Here is a 17,367-nt window from a genome sequence, read left to right on the forward strand (position 1 = left end):
TGAGATGTCTAAAACAAAACACTGTCAACGAATTCTTAACTTGATTTATTTGTGAAAAATAGTCGCCTAAAATACACATAGCCAAAAAAGGTAACTAATTAATTTATAAAACAATATTTTCTATAAAATGAAAAAGAGAAGATGGATATATACCTATAAGTAAAAGTATCTATATTTTTAAGTAAGTACACTTACGGTAAGACTAGCATTTGAGAAAATAGCTTGTTCACAATACAAAGAAAAAAGTTTGCTTTAGAAATGAACATTATGGAACTACTCTCTCGTAATACGTCCTTGTTATCCCTTTTTATCTAATTATTTTAGAAAATTTACAAAGACCTTCTTTTATAATATCTAATCTAAATAATACTGTAAGAAGAATATCTTATTATCTAATAAATGCACATATGCAGAAGCTGATAAAAGATCTGCTAAATTTTTGAACTTTTACCACACCTTTTACTTATTACTATATTTTTTTATATAAGTATATAATAATATATTTTTTTATTTTGGCAAGATATTCCGTATGTTTCTGATAGATACTATTTGAGCAGCAATTCATAATGGTGTAGCGGTGTCGTTCGTGGGGGGCAGATCGACATAGTCTACGACCTCCCAGTTGAACTCCGGCTCGTCCGGGAGGTAGGGCGGCAGGGCAGAGCGCACGAGCGGCACCCCGGCCTCGTCCAGAGACAGGAACGCCCTCACTGTCTCGTCGGCCGCCGCTGGCTGCGCGCGCGCATTGAACGACCCGTCGATATCCCCGCTTGGCAGTTCCCAGATATGCCATTGCGCCGTCATTTTGAAATTCTAAAAAAACATTACTTATTATACTAACAATGACTGTGCAAAAAGCATTAATGACAGTATTTGTTTCACGACTTTTGCATAAAAACGTAATGATGTATTATAATTTAAAATAGGCTACGTCTCATTGGTAGGTAAGAAATTAACATAATGACAGCAACATTGTACAATTGTCAACTAACTCTAAAATATGAGTACCTACTTCAAATTTGCTCAGTTATTGTTAATACAGGTATATTTGCTAATGTTATCTTTTATGAATTTTTATATGGTTATTTAAATAATTTTATGAGCCTAATTATTACGAGTTATGATGCTAATTTTTGAAAAAATAATTTGCTACTTATAATATTTCAAAAATGAGCGGGAATTTTAATTTTTTTCCGAAAATATGTCGATGAGAAGTCATCGTACAAATTGCACAAAAAAAAAGTGTTTGTGCTCACGTATTTCCTTTGATAGAAAAACGCAATTAATTGTTAAAGAATGAAATAATTTTATTGTCCGAAGACTCATTATGCATTCATCTGCAATGTTATAAAGATTGCTATTCAAATAATTGTTTTACAATATTTTTCATCCAGTTGGTGTTGTCAATTGATAAGATGTGCCATTCAATTTTTGACACTTTTTAACGCAACTTGAAGCATGTTAATTTTAAATAGTTGCATAGTGACAGAGTTTATTTTTACACATGAAATTGTAAATAAATGTGTAAATATCAACCAAAATCCTATTGAGTTCATATTTTCTAAATCGTTAATTAAAAGAAATGACCTTATATTAAAGTGTTTAGATACGTAACTAGGAAAGACAAGACCAGCCTTGGCAGTGACCACAATAACTCGATATTGCGCTGTCCTTGCGTGTACTTCCGTTTATAGGCTTAACCGCATCAAGATCACGCGAATAGGCTAGGATATTTTAATTTTCCGATTATTGCTATTATCTTTTATGCATATTTTGCAGTGATTTTAAATTACTTGAAGCCTATGAGCCGAACATAGTTAATGTCAATATTGTTGTTGATTCTATTCTGGGTTCTTTAATCTTAGATTACCAATAAATCTAAGCTAGGAAAAGTTGTGTTGGTCTCCAAACAAGGAGTTGGAAAATAAGCGTGTGTGTACAAATCACACTATCTTTAACAAACAGTGACTTCACGCGTCAGATTTTCGTAACAAAAACAATTTATCATGCCCCATTTAAGAACGCTTCATATCGTGACAGATTACCGACTAATTTACGGCAAATTAGCAAATTTGATCTTAATTATTCTGTGACGCATGTGAGCAAGTTCTATTTATTGGCCATCTGACAGATGGGTGGCCGCCGTCCCCAACAAACCGATGATTTATAAGATTATTTTGATCGAAAAGACGCAGTTGTGCACGTGATGTGACGCTGGTCCTGATAATACTATAATATTATGCACCTTTATTACATTACTCACCTCTATTTGCAAATGGTACTTAACAGACGTAATGTTTTCTAGTATATTAGTATAGTTTATTATCCATGCGTAAAATAGTATAAATGAAAAAAAAAATTAAACGTATACCTTTTTGTATCTGCTGCAAAAAACTTTCCGAAAACATTATTTTTGATGAGATACTATTGAATCCAAATAGGTTGATACTTACTCATCATGTGTGCATATTTTCCTTAACATGAAGTAAGGAAGATTTGCACAATTTTTAAAGCTTTAATCTTACAGATCTACCTATTTTTGACATGTGATACAATAAGGAAAAACGTAGCTGAAGAGATTAGTTAGGTTTTAAGAACCCAACCAATGTTTGCTTTATGCAAATATTAGGTACCTACTCAAATCGACAACGTAAGCACATATCTTTACTTTCTTAATTTAACACATTTACTATTAACAGTAACAGTTTCAACGGTTTACCAATATTTGACGAAGCGTTTTTTTTTTCGATTTACTCTCTCATCGTCGAGTCTATGATTTTTTAACCGACCGCCGTTATTACGTCAACCCACTTGGAGTGCTATTGTTACTTTTCCGACATCCACGGAAGCATATGCAGTGGTCATATGTGGCATCAGGTTTCGACAGTGAAGTAGCGATCTGCAGGTCTCACCTCAGGCAAGCAGTGGTGCTGCAGACAGTAGTAGTCCTGGCTGCCGTCGTGGTGGCACCAGGTTCCGTCGGGGAAGTAAGGCTCCAGTCCAGCATCGTTGAGCTCCACTCTGGGCGCGTAGAAGCCTCCGCCCGACGCGCGTCGGCAGAACACCGCGCAGCCCATCCACATACGAGCTAATGGAAATTATTTGCTTATATTCGCATTCACAGTTTCAAATAAGTACTTTAGTAATGTAATAGTTTTAAATAAACAGGATGTGGCACCGTGGTAACAAGTTTATTTTTGATAACCGTAATTTAACTGTATGAAGTGATTTTTAGTAAGAAAAAATCTTTAAACCTACAGTTTTCTTTAAGAGTGTAAGGGAGAACTAGTAAGGATTTCCCACGAAAAATTGACTGAAAATTAGTACAATTTTGTCAAAAAGTCTGATAGACTTGACGCTATATAAAGTAGATAGTTGGTGCTACTAAGCATTTACGTAAGTATTTTTTTTAAATAATTACACAGGTAACACCGCGGTGTACAGTTAGTAATGTATAGGGGAAATATAATAAATATAGATAACATAGCATGAATTAGCCTCAAAGTAAATTGACCTATTCTAACTATAACAAACTCAAATAAGTCGTAAATGGCAAAAAAAATGTAAAAGAAATCGTATATGAATATTTGTTACCAATAAATATAATAAATAACATAAAACATTGAATTAATGAAAAAGGAAGGTCAGTGCTACGAACTGTGGCTACGAACTACCCCTACGCTAACATTTCGTAGCCGATTCTACGATGCTACGCTGTCGTAGCTCGTAGTCAAAGCGCTACAAGTTTTTACCCATAATGGAAAATATACAATTATTAGAGTTCTGTGTGAATAATATAGTTTATTGATTGCGCCCAATAAGTCATATTAAATAAATAATACCTCTGTTTTGTGTAGCTAACTCTAACAATATCTTCTATCAATAAAGCATTCCTTTTTGTGTTCATTCAATCAATTTCTCTATAAAAGAGTCATAACATGACTAGTAAAATTACAGATGTTGTAGTGTACATATTATAGATAACGTTGATCCCATACACACACAGTAAAGATAAGGAAAGAAATATGACGCACTTTCATTGAGTTAAACCGTTTGTATAACTTAATCTCAATTAAGTACTTACATGTACATGTTTCATTTAGTTTTATTCCCAACTTTCTCTCGCTGTCGACTGCTATTGTTGCCTATCCGCTCCCAAGGCTGTATCTCTGAGCTACATCGCTCGACAACGACGTGAGTATATGGAGTTACTATATATACTTATTCTAGGGCGGAATCACAAACGACAACACAAACTAACTACGTATAAGTTTATGACTTATATGACCTGTCGAAAGGTTTGTAAAATTTATTTTATATATGAAATGACTAGCAGTTGCAAAAAATTCCTATGTTACTTTTTACCAGCTTTCCAACAATCGTCACCGTCGCCTAGTAATGGGACAGTTAAATATATATATATTGAGAACTGACTGGGGTCGTGTGGAGCCTGCAAGCCGCCGCCGCGGGCGTCCAGCGCGGGCACCCTGGCCGCGTACAGCCCGCACTTACGCGACGCCAGCTCCCCGGCAGACACGCGCGTCTTCTTGCCGCACACCTAAAATGTTTATATTACACAAATAACCAAAAAGTTACTACAACATGCCTTTTTCCCGTAACAATTTATTTACAAAGCTTACTACTACTTACTATTTACTTATCGCCAGACAGATCTTATTACATTTAATACGTGACTAAAAAACATCGGCAAACTGTTGAGGAGGGAATCGTTGGCATGAATCCGATCCTGGGTGCATCTTCAGGTCAAGCTTATCGCAATAATGAGTTAAACATGCGAAACTAAATAAAAACATTGACCGTGTAATTTAAAAAAAATATTGTAGCTCATAATTTTATTTGTAGAATAAGTTGCAGTTGTAATTACACAACATTCCTACCAACAAACGATATTGAAAGAAAAAGTTTAAGTTTTTATACGATGGTAAGACTTCACGTTTCGTAGCCGGTTCTAAGGCCAGTGAATTCTTCCTATTTGATTTGTAGGTGGACTCTGCCAATAAAATTTAAAAATCCAGAAATTTATGAGCAGATTCCGCCTCCCACATAGATGTTATATAAAGATTAAAATTATACGTTAACATGCAGAGATGAGGGAGAGTTAGTTTCTTTCTCGTCCCTTCTGAGCACTGTGCAGATTCCTAAAGGGTCCATTCTTTTCCGGTTTCTTTCAGCGTCCAGGATCCGATTTACTACTTATTCATCTTCACCTGTTTTAAGTAAAGTGTACTAACTTTGGTGTCATCACAGAGAGTTACGTCATAGGCAGTTCCTTCACAGCCCGTCGCCGCATGACAGGTTCTCCGTCTTTCTCGGAAGCCTCGGGAGCGAAGAGTGCAACCTGATTGGCAGCTCGCCTCGCGCCAACTACTCCAGCCTCCGACGGAGACAGTACTTGTGTTGTTGTCATTGTTGGTGCTCGGAGGCTTGGTGGTAGACGATGACAGGGAAGATGATGGCACACATTCTCCACCTTGGCACCACTGGAAAAATATTTTCATGGCTGAAGTGTCGTGGTCATTATTTAAACTTGGTTAACTTGTCGGCGTCATAAATACTGCACAACCCTGGGAAACAGGCCTGATATTTTTTGGGCTCGACTTAACGAATTTTATATATTGTATGAATATTTCGTTCATCTTATATGCCTACAATAATATCTTGGCAATGTCAGAATAATGTGCATTGCTCTGTTGCTATGATTTTATGTATTTGCACCGTGTAGTAAACACGGAGTTCCTTCTGGATCAGCTTATTCGGATTTCAACTCGTGATATTTTGAAGATTATGCAGTAAACAAGAGTAGCTGTGGTGTATGAGCCTGAAATGGTACGCTTGTTTTTGCAAAAATATTTTGATCGATAGTATGAGTTCCTTCTTTATGTCACAGCCGACCAACCTATTTATTAGTATTTACTTGATACAGTCGAATTTCGAACGCCTACATGCAGGGCAATTGTGGAGAATTAGAGAGATGCGAGGAATGGCGCCGGTGAAAACATTAATACAGATACAGTTTCACATCTTTCAAATTTTGTGACAACCCTTAGTGCATTGTCAACGCTGGCGGCTGTTTCGCCTTTAGCAATGCCAATGTCGAACAATTGTATGCATTGACATGCACTGTTACGGTAACTTGATGTGCTGTTGACTGTACCACAATCTCAGTCATGAGATTGTGGTACAGTCAACAAATTACCCTGCATGAACCTCTATGTCACGGTAATGGGGGCCAGTTTACAATAAATTTGGGTAGTTCGATGTGCTGTTGACTGTACCATGTTGTCGCCGCAGGGCGTGCCGGGCAGCGCAGGCCCGGCGTGGTAGAAGCCGGCGCGGTGCGGCGAGCGGCACGACAGCTGCGCGCAGTGCGACGTCGCGCTCGTCGCCGGCACCACTGCTGCGTCCCGGTCACGGAGGAACAGCTGCAAATGTGAAGTACGCAACAATTTTGAATTTCTTAGAGAAAGTTAAGTTGGTTGGAGTTAAAGAAAAGTTCAGGGTCGGTCGATGGTATTAGAATATTTTTTTCTAATTCTGTAAAATTCCGAATGAGGTAGAATTATACTTCTCGACATCTGCATACTAGTCTATTCGGATTCAGAAGGAATTTGAAACTAGTAATTTCTATCTAATAACTAGTAATCGTAATTAACATCGCAATGTATATAATATTTTTCTTAATAAATCGTAACCATCGCAGTTTCATATTATAAAAAGAATATTTTAAAATTGTTTCAGTTTCTAGAAAAGCGATATATCGAACTAACATTTCATACGTATATATTTCATATGTATATGTGTGTACCTAACACACATATAGATAGACAGTATGAAGTTATCTATAAATCTGTTTATAAAAACATGTTTCAATATGTAACAAAAAATTAAAAATTGTAAACAATTTAATTAACAAAAAGTGATCTTTTGTATCAGTATTGTATAAATAACTATTAATTACTATTATTTTGAGATATAATTGAGATTATTGAGAAAATATATTTGTGTTAATTAATACCTACATTATTTTGATAACAAACTGTGCCTTAATTAATGATCATTGCGTATAAGAATTTTACCTAACCCATATTGAGGAACTCCAAGTTTTTGGTATTACAAGACCTAGCGCTCGCATATAGATATCAAATTAACAGTTGTTAAAACCTATTCTTATGATATTGAAGCTCCACTCGCTTCGCTCACTCTGTTTTGTGTGGTTACAGTTAGGTTGTATCCTTAAGTTGTTTTATTGCGGGTGGCTACCGCCCCGACCTAAATATTTCCGGAGTATTTAAGGAGTACATTGACTTTAATGAGGTAAAAATTAATATTTCAAATATTTTGCAAACTGATACTTTGTGGAAATAAAATTATGATAAAAAACTATGATGTCACATTTTTTCGTTAATATAAAATATGAACGATATATTGTACCACAGATAAAGAAATATATCCCACTTGAGGCGACCTAAACCAATATAATGAAATTATATTTGTTCGAAACTTAGCTTTAGTTAGATGTATTGTACTTATATATAAGTAATAAATAATCTAGTAAATTAAATTTCAATGCAAACAGATTTTAATATTTCTTACATATTAGTTTTATGGGCAATGAAAATCGTTGAAATACGACAAAGTGATGGGTTCCCGGCCCACTCTTATTTCTTACTAGCTGTGCCCACAACTTCGTTTTCTTTGACATTAAATCTCTAAACATTATCTTCAATTGATTAAAGCAGAAGGATTTGTTGGAACTTATCTCTAGTAGGTCTGAAAAACATATCTTTATTATGATAGCCACATTCAATAAGGGAAGCTAAGCTAAGGTACGCTTTAATTTACAAATTTAAGTTCTTTCTGACAAACAAATAATATTATCTGCCAGTTGGGGTTGGGAGTTGGGACGGACTGAAGAGTCAGTCAGATACCTCGCATTGCCGCTTAGCTCCCCACACAGCGCCGGGCGCGCTTCCGAACTTTTCATGTCGCAGCTCATCTGGAGTGTCCAGCTCATCACCGCCATCTTGCAGACAAGTCGCCCATCTGAAAGCGTTGAAAGAATTGTTTGTCATTTGACTTGAGTAAAATGTACTTTTTTGTCAGGATTATCAAAGACACCTCTATTTCTATCAACATTTCTGATAACAGTACTTCGGCATGCGGAGATGGGAAAAAGTTCGGAGCTTTGCTGCTCACGCTTCTTCAAGGGTATTGGGGAAATTAGCTGCGAATTTTTCATTACTGCAGAACAGAGTCCAGACCATATGGAAACATGATGAACCTATCGCGAGCGCACGAGTTGGCAACAGAAGATATTGTACCACTTACTGCAGATCTGCAACGACTTGCGCGCTGCAGGTAGACCAGGTGGCCTCGCCGCTGGTGCCGCGTGACGGAGACATGATGAAGCCGTCGCGAGCGCACGAGTTGCCGGTGCCGTCGTGGTGCATGCCCAGGCTGCGGAACCAATAGTTTGTTTTGTAAATTTACTCTTGTTAAAAATTTTTAAGAGAAATAATTTTATTTTTTTTGTGATAAAAATCGAGACTTAAAATCTATATTATATTGAAAGGAAAAATATGAATAGACATACTTGTGTCCAATCTCGTGCGCGAGGATATAGACAGAGGTGAAGCCAGCTGAAGGATAGGGTCGGCCCAGAAGGTCTCCGGCCCCAAACTCCGCCACCACGCATGCGTGCGGCGCCAAGCACACGCCGCCCACCGGCGCCAGACCCATCGTCACGCCGTTACGACGACCACCTTCTTCGGAGTAGAAGTCCAGCCTGAAATCAATAAGCATATCTTCATAGCCAACTATGTGGGTCGGCTGTGTTCAGAGCATTGAAACAGAAAGTAGAAATCAACATAATAATTTGAGAAATGTTGATCAGCAGAGATGGAGAACTACTGCATTTTTTTTTCAATGTAGGTATTACCACAAAATTTTGCTAAAAAATTATTGCCACCATACCCTGACAGTAAAAGTGCCATATCCCAGTGGTCAGGATCGTCGTCGTCCTCCACATTGAGCGAGCGCTGGTAAGCGCAGAAGGCGTCAAGCAACCTGCCTCGCTCGGCGTGAGGCGGCAGATTCCCTGGCTGACTGCGTAGGAACGTCAGTCGCACCAGTGACAGCTGTATGTGGGTGCCGAGCGATGAGTGCTGGTATAATGCTTGAACCTGGAAGCGTGGGAAATTTTCGTCCAAAGAATATAGTTAGATGAAGGTACTCTTGCTCTCTGATAATTTTGACGATACCTTCAGTGTCATAGTGTATTGCACTCTACTACTTAATATAAGGTGATAAGCAAGGAGTTTGGACTTCCTCAATGTTAAAAAAAACGAAAACCATCCTCTTGTAAATGATCTGTAAATAAACTCACCCCATTGATATAAGCCAAAAGCATGTCTCTCAGATCAGCCTCATTATAATTCATGAAGGGATAGAAGATTTTGTAAGCCGCTTCATCCAAGAAGAGGGCAATTTCAATGGTGTAGTTGGGAGGACCTGGCTTTTGCCTGGCCTTGGAGCGGAGCGGCTGGCGACGCGGGCGCCGCGGGCGCGGACGCATCGGGCGCGCGTCGTCAAGCGGCGCGGGCGGTGGCGGCGCACGCCGTATCATGTGCGCCGTGCGGTCGCCATTCTCTGCACGGCCTACCACGGTTGGCAAAGGACGCACTTCGTATGTTGAATTGTCGACTACGATTAGTCCATGCTGTAATAATAAAGAAATAAATTAATTTAAATGCTCCAAAAAGAAGAAAATAAAATTTTTGTACTTGTAAATGTTTTGTTAAATAGGTACTAGTTTATTTACACAAGTAAACCTCGCGACAAGCTTTTATAGTCATATAAATTGTGAATATGTAAATATATATGTAAATCAGGTTATAAGTTGATAGTTAAAATTTTAAACGAAAATTTTATTTTTTGTAAAATTAAGTATTTCGAGTAAAATACTTTAGGTACTTACGCAAACCGAAACACATTTATGTTTTAATTTTTAGTTATCGCTAACTAGGTTTCTAAATCTATATAAATAGAATAACGTCACATTATTTTTCGACTTACTCTCAACAAGCCCTTTCTTTTGATACCCATATTGATACCCATAAAAAATAACTATTCCGCCATCTTGAATGTTCCGCCATATTGGATTTACAATGACGTCACATTATTTTTCTAATTACTCTCAATAAGCCATTTCATTTGATACCCATATTGTAGAAGTGTATATAAAATAACCTTTCTGCCATCATGGTTGTTCCGCCATATGGGATTTAGAATGACGTCACATTATATTTCGAGTAACTCTCAACAAGCTTGATACCATTTGATACCAATATTGTAGAAATGCATTAAAAATAACTATTTCGCCATCTTGGATGGTCCGCCATATTTGATTTAGAATGACGTCACAAAGCTTATCGTGTATTGTCATCCAAACTAAACGTGTATACAAAATTTCAGCTCAATCGGTTGAAGATATCTGCTTCAAAATTGAGTATCAAGATTCCACCCGAACTAACATACATACATACATACATTGCAAGTTAAATAAAAGCTTTTAAAAAAAGTGGACAAGTGCTAATCGGACTCGCCATTGCGGCGCCATTGAAGCGCCATTGCATTGATTAGGGATTAATGAGAGGAGCAAATATTTTTTGTCTGTAAAAAAAAATTCTTAAATACTTGGTTTTTCATAGTGTTATATATAACATAGACGTAAGTAGTTTTTTTTATAAATCACGGATTAATTTTCCTCCGCCTTCGTAGCAAATATTGAACTCCAGCTACTTGTTATTCAAGAGGCAGGTAGTTTATTCATGTTTTTTAGGTAGAATGAAATGAAATAATAATTTCTAGAATTAATTTAGGAATAAACCTATTTGTATTACAGTTATTAGACATCATGATACTAAGATACTAAATTAAGACATTTCTGACTAAATTAAGACTATTTCTGTGTATAAGTACTACCTATTAATTCTCCACTCTCTTGATTATGATTAAACCAAGACGTATAAATATCATTTGTAAAGTGAGAATGTCGTTGTATAGTAGTGTGATCATCAATCATAGCATCTGACTCATTTCATACTTGACAGCATGATTCAGGTCACAAACCACGAAAATTTGGACTAAGGCAATTTCTAATGTGACTGTGTTAATTTCGCCCAATTGAAATGCAGGATCATTTCGCTATGCTTTCAATTAAACCAATTAATTTTATAGTCAATGCCAAGAAAACGTCAGTCTAGTAAGTACATACCTAGTTAGTTTCTAAATAGTAATTTGGTTGGACAGTAAATGAAATGAAAATAATGGTAGTTACTTATAGTATCTCGATAAGTAGTTACTTATACTTATCGAGATATAATGTTTATGCGATGACTGTATATCGTTACAGATAATGCACAAATATTTTAAAAGAAATTTAGATTTTAGAAAACGGATGGAGAACGCGATGTGCCTTGTGCAAAGCTGATATGGATCTTTTGTTTTGAAACAAGTAGATAAATATTACTTAAGTTTTGGTATGACAACTGAAGATACCGAAGACCTTATGAAGTGGGAGAGAAAAACTAGGAAAGCGGACCCTGGTCTCCGACGCTCTATATCTGGGAAGAAACCAGGGAAATGCTCATATGGGAGAGAATTATATAGCCTGAATTATAGAAGCCCAGATTCAGCTTTCCTACTTCTCACGTTTAAAGTTATTTAAGATGCTATGATTACCAGAGAATGGTCCTTGCATGCGGAAAAGGCGGCGACGGCATTAGTGCCGGCATGTAGGAAGTGACAGGAAACGTCGACGGTAGACAGCGGCCGCTCCGGGCCCCGCTCCGACCACACGCCGAACTGCGGCGACACCAGTCGCCGGTTCGGGACCAGCTGCAATTCGAAGCTTCTGAAATGCAGACGAAAGTTCACGTGGAATAAAATCGATATTTTCTATAGTTGTTTGCTGACAAGCAAAATACTACTAACAGCATTTTAAGTATTTTTTTAGGATCGCAATCGGATGTTTCCAAATAGTAAGGAAGAAAGATAAGAACCACGCTATACATAGTGGTTACGTTGTTTCTTAATATGACTGATTAAGAAACAACGTAACCGTTGATTCTTAGTCTCGCATAGTTTAAAAAAAAATTAGGTGTACGAATTCCTATTTGGTTAAATATATCAACGAAACTGCACACAAATTGTTGACAAGAGACATATTTGCGTCTACCATATTTGCTCTCACTTCACCAATTAGTAACGCGCTCTAGTACTGCTATTCCACTTGAGATATGTTTGGTATTGGCAGACTTATTTATTAGTTATCTCTGATGAAAAGCAGAGAAGACAGAGAAGCAGTGTAGCGAAATCAAAAGCAAGCACGTGACTAACCGTCCGAACGCGTCAAAGTTGTACGGCAGGGGCACGTCATCGTGAGGCCGGTCGGCAGCAGACTGCGCCTCCCGCGGCAGCAGCGCGGGCAGGTACACCACCTGCACCTCGTCCTGCGCCTGCGCGTGTCGTCCGCGCTCCTCGCCCGTCCACCAACCCTGTACCAATACTGCAATATGTTTAACTCCTTACTGTTGGATTTATGCTTTTATGTTTCAAAAAGTATGAGAATTGCAAGAATATTTCTGTCTCTCATTTAAGCGTTTTCTCGGTTGCCTCCCAACTATTAACGTCGGACCCCAGAATCCGCATTCCAACTTTTTCTACTTCACTTAATCACAAATCGCAAGAATGTTTATAAAACTGTAACCAAAATACTACCTCACGTCAAGTAGGATTCTTGGAGTAAATATATCTACAAAAAACTTTGTCAACAAAATGTAGGTAGCTAGGAAGTTAAAAGGTAGGTAATGTATTGATACAACTGTATTATAAATGCTAGCAGATAACGAATTCAAAGTCAAAGAATGAATGAAATGAAGATGACGCATTAAAATTTGACTATAAGCTTAAGTCGCGGATTGCTCAGCGAATCTAGCATTTGACTTCTCTTTCGACAATGCAATCAATGTGGGTATCAGGGACGCGTTAAAATGAGCTCAACGAGATGATGAATGCTGTAGCGAAACCAGGTCGGGAGGACATTGCATGGGTGACGATGACGTGGAGGCGCCTCCGCTTTCCCCCATTGTCATATATTCCCACGACCATTACAGTATTAATTAATCATCATAGATTTATCACATCTGTTTGTTATCTAACTAACCACGTTCGCTTTCCCATGGGTAGTTTCGCCGGAAAATTCATCAATATTCATTAATTTTTAGCACCGGACAATATTACAAGCGATACATAATATTTTACGCACGTAATTATGAAATCACAACTTTCTTTAAAATTAAATCTGTGGAAGCTCAAACTGGTTTAAGTAATATACCTACGTATTTCCCGTCAAGTGTAACATAATGACGTTTTTCTACAATTCCAATTTGATATGATTTTCAGAGTAGTAGGTACACCAAATACAGTTACTTAAGTACTCGTATATAGGGCACATACATGACCTGCCTGCGTCAACAATCTTTATTGCTCATATGAAAAACTAATGAGCTCCATTTATTGCTTGGCTTTTATCTGCAAAATAATAATTTGATTGATGATGTTCGTCCAAAATTAAAATGGGCATTTAATGAAAATAAAGTTGCTTTTTGTGCGGAACAAAAATGTTTTGTGCAAATAGGGGCCTGACTACTAACTTACAAGTTTTGACAAGTCAGTTCGATGGAGACTAGTGAAACCGAAATCAGCACCACGTGAGTCAGCTAAGTGTAGGTTCGACATTAGCGGATGCGAGCAAAGTAAAGGGGAAAGTAAAACTATTTGTTTTTCCATTTCTTCGGCGAGACAAAGCGAGTTCCAGTGAATTATACCCGAAAAGTGCCCGGTAATTGTCGGATTCCTCATTATTTTTATACAATTTGGGTGTTACGTCTGTATGTCATGATGAAAGTTATTGGCATCGGGTCCATTACGTGAAGCAAGCGATCACGTCGCGATATCGCGCTGCATTGTGTGTCGCGGCATGTGATTCATCCGGATCGATTGAAAAACGGTACCTACGTGAGGTTTGCTCTTGTGTAACTTGCTACGTGATCTAGTGCGGTAAAGCTCCCAAATTTATTGTTATGTAATAAATATATTGACAAAATAAATTATATGTATATACGTACAAGAATTTTGTGAAAGTTTTTATTACTAACTTTAGAAGTAGTTACATTTATTATTTATCGTGGACTGCTACGATTACTCCGTGATATAATAGCTCCGTATTGTCTATGTGATAATAGCCGTAAGCACGCGGGCGTCTTTACACGGACTTGTCCCAGTTTTGTTTCTGAATGGACACTTTTGTCTTCTTTGTTTGCTCTGTTTGTTGGCAAGTTTTCACTCTTAAGGTACTATTACTATTGTGAATTTGTTTTTATACAGATGAAATACTTTAGGTTTATACCCTCTATGATATTATATATGTGAATACTATTTGAAGTACTCGTATTTGTATTGTTTATCATCAAAAATATGTACGAACAATCTAATTTACCTTAGAAATTGTTGACCATGGACAATGTGCACATAAGTTTTCAAAGATTAAACAGTACTCGGGAAATTTCCTCCAGATACCCTAGATCTTGAATATGAAAAACTAATTTCATATTCAATATCTAAGGTATTTGGATAAGTAATCCTAACTAACTAAGCCTAAAACTAGACTAGATCATTAGAAAATGTAGATATAGTATAAATATTGTACAAACTTACAAGTTGAACTCTTTCGTTCCGTGTTTTTTCGTCGTAAGTTAGTTGCACAGATATAGGAACGTTATACATATAATGTTCTTATATCTGTGGTTATTGGCCGATTCATCTTCTACATAAATCTTTTAGAAAAATGGTAGAAGTAACATATTGTAATTTAATTCTTGATATGAGTCAGCCATTTCATTCTAGATAATAACTATATAACTAAGTAATCAAAAATAGATGCATAAATATTTCTTCAATTATTCCTCTCTCTTCCTCTATGTTTAGGTAAATAATATTATGTTATCTGGCATGTTATGTTACAGGCAGTTAAATTATGTAAAATAAAATAAAATAAAAACTTCTAACTAATCAAGCAAACTGTTACAATTTTAAACAAGCATACTCATGTCATTTTTCCTCATTTTTATTTACGCCGTGAAGCTAAAGTCCAGTTCGTGTTTATAATTCAGAAATTCTGATTTCTGAGAAAATAATGATTTCACTTTCAATGATTTGAATTACCTATCTACCCATTTATTCATAAGTTCCTAAAAAACTATTATTTAACGGTCTCAATTTCAATCTTCTTCACAAACTCAATCGACCGGCATAAAAAAAAGTAATTTTTAAAACTATAAACTCATTTGGAATAATATACAGAACATTCTCAATTCTCAAAATATCTCCATCCAAAACTCTTACATCGCATTAGTACTTACTTCTTTTTAAAATTCATAAGGTATAAAATTCGTTAACTGTCCTCGAACATGTCAAATAAGTCATGTAGGTCAAGTACTTTGTCAATCGTTGAGACTTGCGGTATTGTGGAGTATTTTGTTAACATTACATATGTGTAAGTAAGCCATGGTGACTATATACAACAGACGTAATGTAACACCGACCCCATACATGTTCCACACACATCGCATATAACTTTGTAATAAAAAATAAAACTAAAAAAGCCCTTTATTTCTACTACCATGTCGTTTTACATCAAATTAACTTAGTCTGTACACCTGTATGCTGAGTCAGTTGAATCTCTTCACGAGAGTCCGTTTTCTTCTTTCTTGTCGACATTAGATTTTTAAATTCAAATATCACTCAAAGTTTATCCGTGCATTTTAAAGGTCTTTTTATTTTTTTCTTTTTTTTTTATGTCTAAATTATTTTTTTAGGTAGTCGCCTCTCTGGCGTAGACCTCCCCCAAAGCTTTCCAATCGTTTCTGATTCTGGTTTTCTGCATCCAGTCTTTCCCCACCCTCTTGCCGAAAATATCTCTCCATCTCATTTTGGGTCTTTCTCTGCTTCTTTTGCTATCTTTTGATATATAATTTTCTACCATAACCTAAATATCGTCCTTTATACCATAACCTAAATTTACTCCTATTTAGTTAACACGTTGTCTGTGTAGGTAGTATTCGAAAGGTAGGTTTCTGTGGTAATTATTCATCTTAAATAACACAGTAGAACATTTTTTGATGAATTTAAATTCATTTTGTCAAAAGTCACTCTAGTCGATGATTCATTTAATTTATTTATTTTTATTCAATTTGTTTAAGTAAACTATTTCTACCTACCTAACATTATTTTCAAGTTCTAAAATCAAAATTAAGTTTTATATTTACTTATTATTATTCACTATTTTAAGCAAATAAGTCAATAATTATGGATGATAAAGATAGTTTACATTTGCTATTTACCATATGAAAACAATAACTAAACAAAAGGTTAACACACTAACACAGTTCTATAAAATATAAATGACCAAAAAATATTAGTATTGTATTGCGCGCGTAGTTAAATCTATTCTAAAAAGCGCGGTTGCGATAATAGCCGCCCGCCCAAAGCGGCCGCCCAGCGAAACTTACGGGAAAACTCGCAGGCGCGCCGACTCGTAGCACGACCAGCAGCGCTACGGTCACTATCTCAGCTCTCGCGGCCATGACATCGCACTGTACCGGACACAAGGAGAATTGGCGCTTTTCACACGATGCACTCTTTATAAGGACAAAGGAAGTAGCATGCAGGTGCTTTGAATATCAGAACCGCGATAAAATAAAAAAAAATAAAATAAAAATATCTTTATTCACTCCACATCAAAAAAATGCGATGCGGCGCGCGCGAGCCCGCTCGTGTAGTGGAGCGATTAGAACGCGCACACTTATGCGGCGCCAGCTACCGAATAAGCATTGCGAGCCCCCGAATGAACACCTTTCGCACCTCGGAGAGAAAGTCGAAGGAAAGTGCAGATTTTGGCTGTCAAGAGACCGCCCACACGCGTCCCCGGAGGAGCATTGTCGCGAGTCATCCATCAGCGGCATCAGCGGCCCGGCTTATAATGTTTATCAAAACACGTCAACATTATCAGCCGCGACCATCAGCGTTACCACTGCCGGCGACAGCCAAACGCAGCGGATGCAAGCATCCGTCACCATTACTCTAATGACACGAAATCGCAATCATACCTCGTGATATAAGTACTTATGCTGCATATCTCATTAGAGAAATCTCTTTAGCTATGTGAAATATTCAATTAGCAGTGTAAGTGTAACCACACAGCTATTTGTATCTGCTCCCGCAATA

General features: G+C 37.0%; 1 protein-coding gene across 1 annotated transcript; it reads right to left on the reverse strand.

Annotated features, from left to right (window-relative positions):
* Nucleotides 1-29: 29 nt before the first annotated feature.
* Nucleotides 30-16,830, reverse strand: LOC128679541 (A disintegrin and metalloproteinase with thrombospondin motifs adt-2-like). Its single transcript, XM_053761845.2, has 13 exons — nt 16,653-16,830; nt 12,421-12,578; nt 11,764-11,935; nt 9,407-9,739; nt 8,995-9,203; nt 8,615-8,806; nt 8,350-8,478; nt 7,950-8,064; nt 6,297-6,443; nt 5,253-5,501; nt 4,435-4,558; nt 2,913-3,088; nt 30-813 (listed from the first exon to the last, which is right to left on the reverse strand). Exons 1-13 carry the CDS (start codon nt 16,725-16,727, stop codon nt 562-564), a joined length of 2,331 nt encoding a protein of 776 aa, XP_053617820.1. The 5' UTR covers nt 16,728-16,830; the 3' UTR covers nt 30-561.
* Between the last annotated feature and the right edge of the window lie 537 nt (nt 16,831-17,367).

The sequence above is a fragment of the Plodia interpunctella genome, chromosome 2 (assembly GCF_027563975.2).
Source record: "Plodia interpunctella isolate USDA-ARS_2022_Savannah chromosome 2, ilPloInte3.2, whole genome shotgun sequence".
NCBI classification, from domain to species: domain Eukaryota; kingdom Metazoa; phylum Arthropoda; class Insecta; order Lepidoptera; family Pyralidae; genus Plodia; species Plodia interpunctella.

Coding starts and splice junctions, on each gene's coding strand:
- LOC128679541 (XM_053761845.2), bottom strand. CDS start 16,727: ATGGCCGCGAGAGCTGAGATAGTGACCGTAGCGCTGCTGGTCGTGCTA. Junction 11,936..12,420: donor AACTTTGACGCGTTCGGACG/GTTAGTCACGTG, acceptor TCTGCATTTCAG/AAGCTTCGAATTGCAGCTGG. Junction 8,479..8,614: donor GCGCACGAGATTGGACACAA/GTATGTCTATTC, acceptor TTGGTTCCGCAG/CCTGGGCATGCACCACGACG.